Source organism: Geospiza fortis, unplaced genomic scaffold (assembly GCF_000277835.1).
Source record: "Geospiza fortis unplaced genomic scaffold, GeoFor_1.0 scaffold637, whole genome shotgun sequence".
Taxonomy (NCBI): domain Eukaryota; kingdom Metazoa; phylum Chordata; class Aves; order Passeriformes; family Thraupidae; genus Geospiza; species Geospiza fortis.
In genome coordinates, this window is record NW_005054515.1 from 982,398 (window position 1) to 984,256 (window position 1,859).

Sequence of the window (1,859 nt, forward strand, 5' to 3'; positions counted from 1 at the left end):
GATTCCCCGTGCTGGCCGAGCCTCCTGCTCCTCCAGCCCCTCCTGCACCGGGGCAGGAAGGTGCCCTGTTCTCATGGCAGGAAGGTGCCCTGTCCCCTGGGCAGGAAGGTGCCCTGTTCTCATGGCAGGAAGGTGCCCTGTTCTCAGGGCAGGAAGGTGCCCTGTCCCCTGGGCAGGAAGGTGCCCTGTCCTCATGGCAGGAAGGTGCCCTGTTCTCATGGCAGGAAGGTGCCCTGTCCCCTGGGCAGGAAGGTGCCCTGTTCTCAGGGTAGGAAGGTGCCCTGTTCTCAGGGCAGGAAGGTGCCCTGTCCCCAGCCAGGTTCCCTTGGAGGCAAGGCCTCTCCTCTGTGGACTGGATGGCTCCCCAGGCTCAAAGCTGGAGTTCAACAGCAAAGCAAGTGCTAGAAAATTTGGGGTCCTCATTCACAAACTGTAGAAGAAAGACTTTATTAAGAGCTCACTTTTAGTCCTTGAAATGCACCGTGGTGTCCCCCCTACCTGGTTAACTGGTGTTGGCACAGTCTGGACAAGGACAGACACAGGCTGGACCTCAGCTGATGGTGCCTTGGAGGTTTCTTGATGCTTGGCTGCGGTTCTGACAGCAGGAGATGCTGCATTCACAGAGGTGTTGGCTGGCTTTGGTTTGCTGTGAAATATTAACCAAGAACAAGTTCTCTAACTGGAGGCCAGAGCTGTGTGTGTCCCTCAGTCACATCTGTCTCAGTTACAGCCTCACTGCTGGGACTGAATTCCCCTTGATCCAAGCTGATCTGTGCTCTGTAAGCTGCATTTGGTCAGTCAGCCTGCACACCTGGCCACTCCAAGATCTCACACTTGGTACAGTAATGGTCTGGATTAACCCAGCTGTGGCTTTACCAGCTCAGGGCAGCATGAGAAAGCAATGCTGCTTTCACAGAGGACACTGCTGCTTTCCATTTGGGGACAAGCTGGGCCTCTAAGGTCATGCAAATACAATGGATTGCTTGGATACAGATTCAGTAATTAATTGCTGGAAAATAAAACAGAGACATGCTTTCTGACCAACATATCATCAGTTTTGCTAGTGTACAGATTGACACCTCTTCACTTTGTGGTTGTTTATATATGGAAATACAAGAGCTGACCCTTTTTGATTTGATTGCTAGGTGAAATAATGCTGGCAGTGAACAGCTGGTCTTTTTATCCAGTTTGAGGTCCCCCCAGGAAAGCTAGACTTCAAATCAGAGGGTGGTTTACTCAGAGTGAAGGTACAACTGTTGTGATCACTGATTTCTCTTTGGAACTTCTTTTAGCACCTGTTCTCTTAGTAACTCCCTTTGGTTACAGGTGTTCAGATTGGTGTGATGACAGCTGGAAGCTGAGCAGAAATGAAGACATTGTTATTACACCCAAACCTGGCCTTTCATAACGTGATCATTTGAGGACATCCTACTATGATGTCAGAGCAGCATTCTGAGAAAAAAATTACCCCACAATTTGTTGAGGTAAGTGATTCAGAGATACCATCAAGTGATCAGGATCATGGTCAACCCTACATTGACACCTGATGAGGTGAATGTGAAAAAAAACCTGCCTGTGACATTTGGACAGGGCTGAGCTGGAATGGAAAACTTCTCAATTCATCCCAAACTGATTAGCAGTACATCCCAAGTCTGAGACTTTCTTAACCTTAGGTTTTATAAACCCCTAACATTTATCAAAGTCCATGAACCAATTCCATCTGGAGTGTTTTATGATCTTGAGGTTTAAATTGCATACAACAGGATTTGCTGTCAGCCTGAGGTCTTCAGTCAAATGCACTGCACATGTCTTCTCTTTGCATTTTAAAAACTGGCATTTGTAATGAGTGTAATTCTCCT

General features: G+C 47.9%; 2 protein-coding genes across 2 annotated transcripts in view; one reads left to right on the forward strand and one right to left on the reverse strand.

Moving 5' to 3' along the window:
* The window catches only part of MYPN (myopalladin), a 34,482-nt gene extending 33,517 nt beyond the window's left edge, over window positions 1–965 (reverse strand). Inside the window, exons 1-2 of the mRNA XM_031063594.1 lie at window positions 877–965; window positions 499–646 (exon numbers count right to left, since the gene is read on the reverse strand). Coding sequence (XP_030919454.1) covers window positions 499–646; window positions 877–965 — 237 coding nt within the window. The remainder of the gene's footprint in view (window positions 1–498; window positions 647–876) is intronic.
* PBLD (phenazine biosynthesis like protein domain containing) overlaps window positions 1–1,465 on the forward strand; it is a 75,230-nt gene extending 73,765 nt beyond the window's left edge. The window contains exon 9 of the mRNA XM_031063604.1: window positions 1,327–1,465. Coding sequence (XP_030919464.1) covers window positions 1,327–1,361 — 35 coding nt within the window. The 3' untranslated portion in view covers window positions 1,362–1,465. The remainder of the gene's footprint in view (window positions 1–1,326) is intronic.
* The last annotated feature ends 394 nt before the right edge of the window (window positions 1,466–1,859 follow it).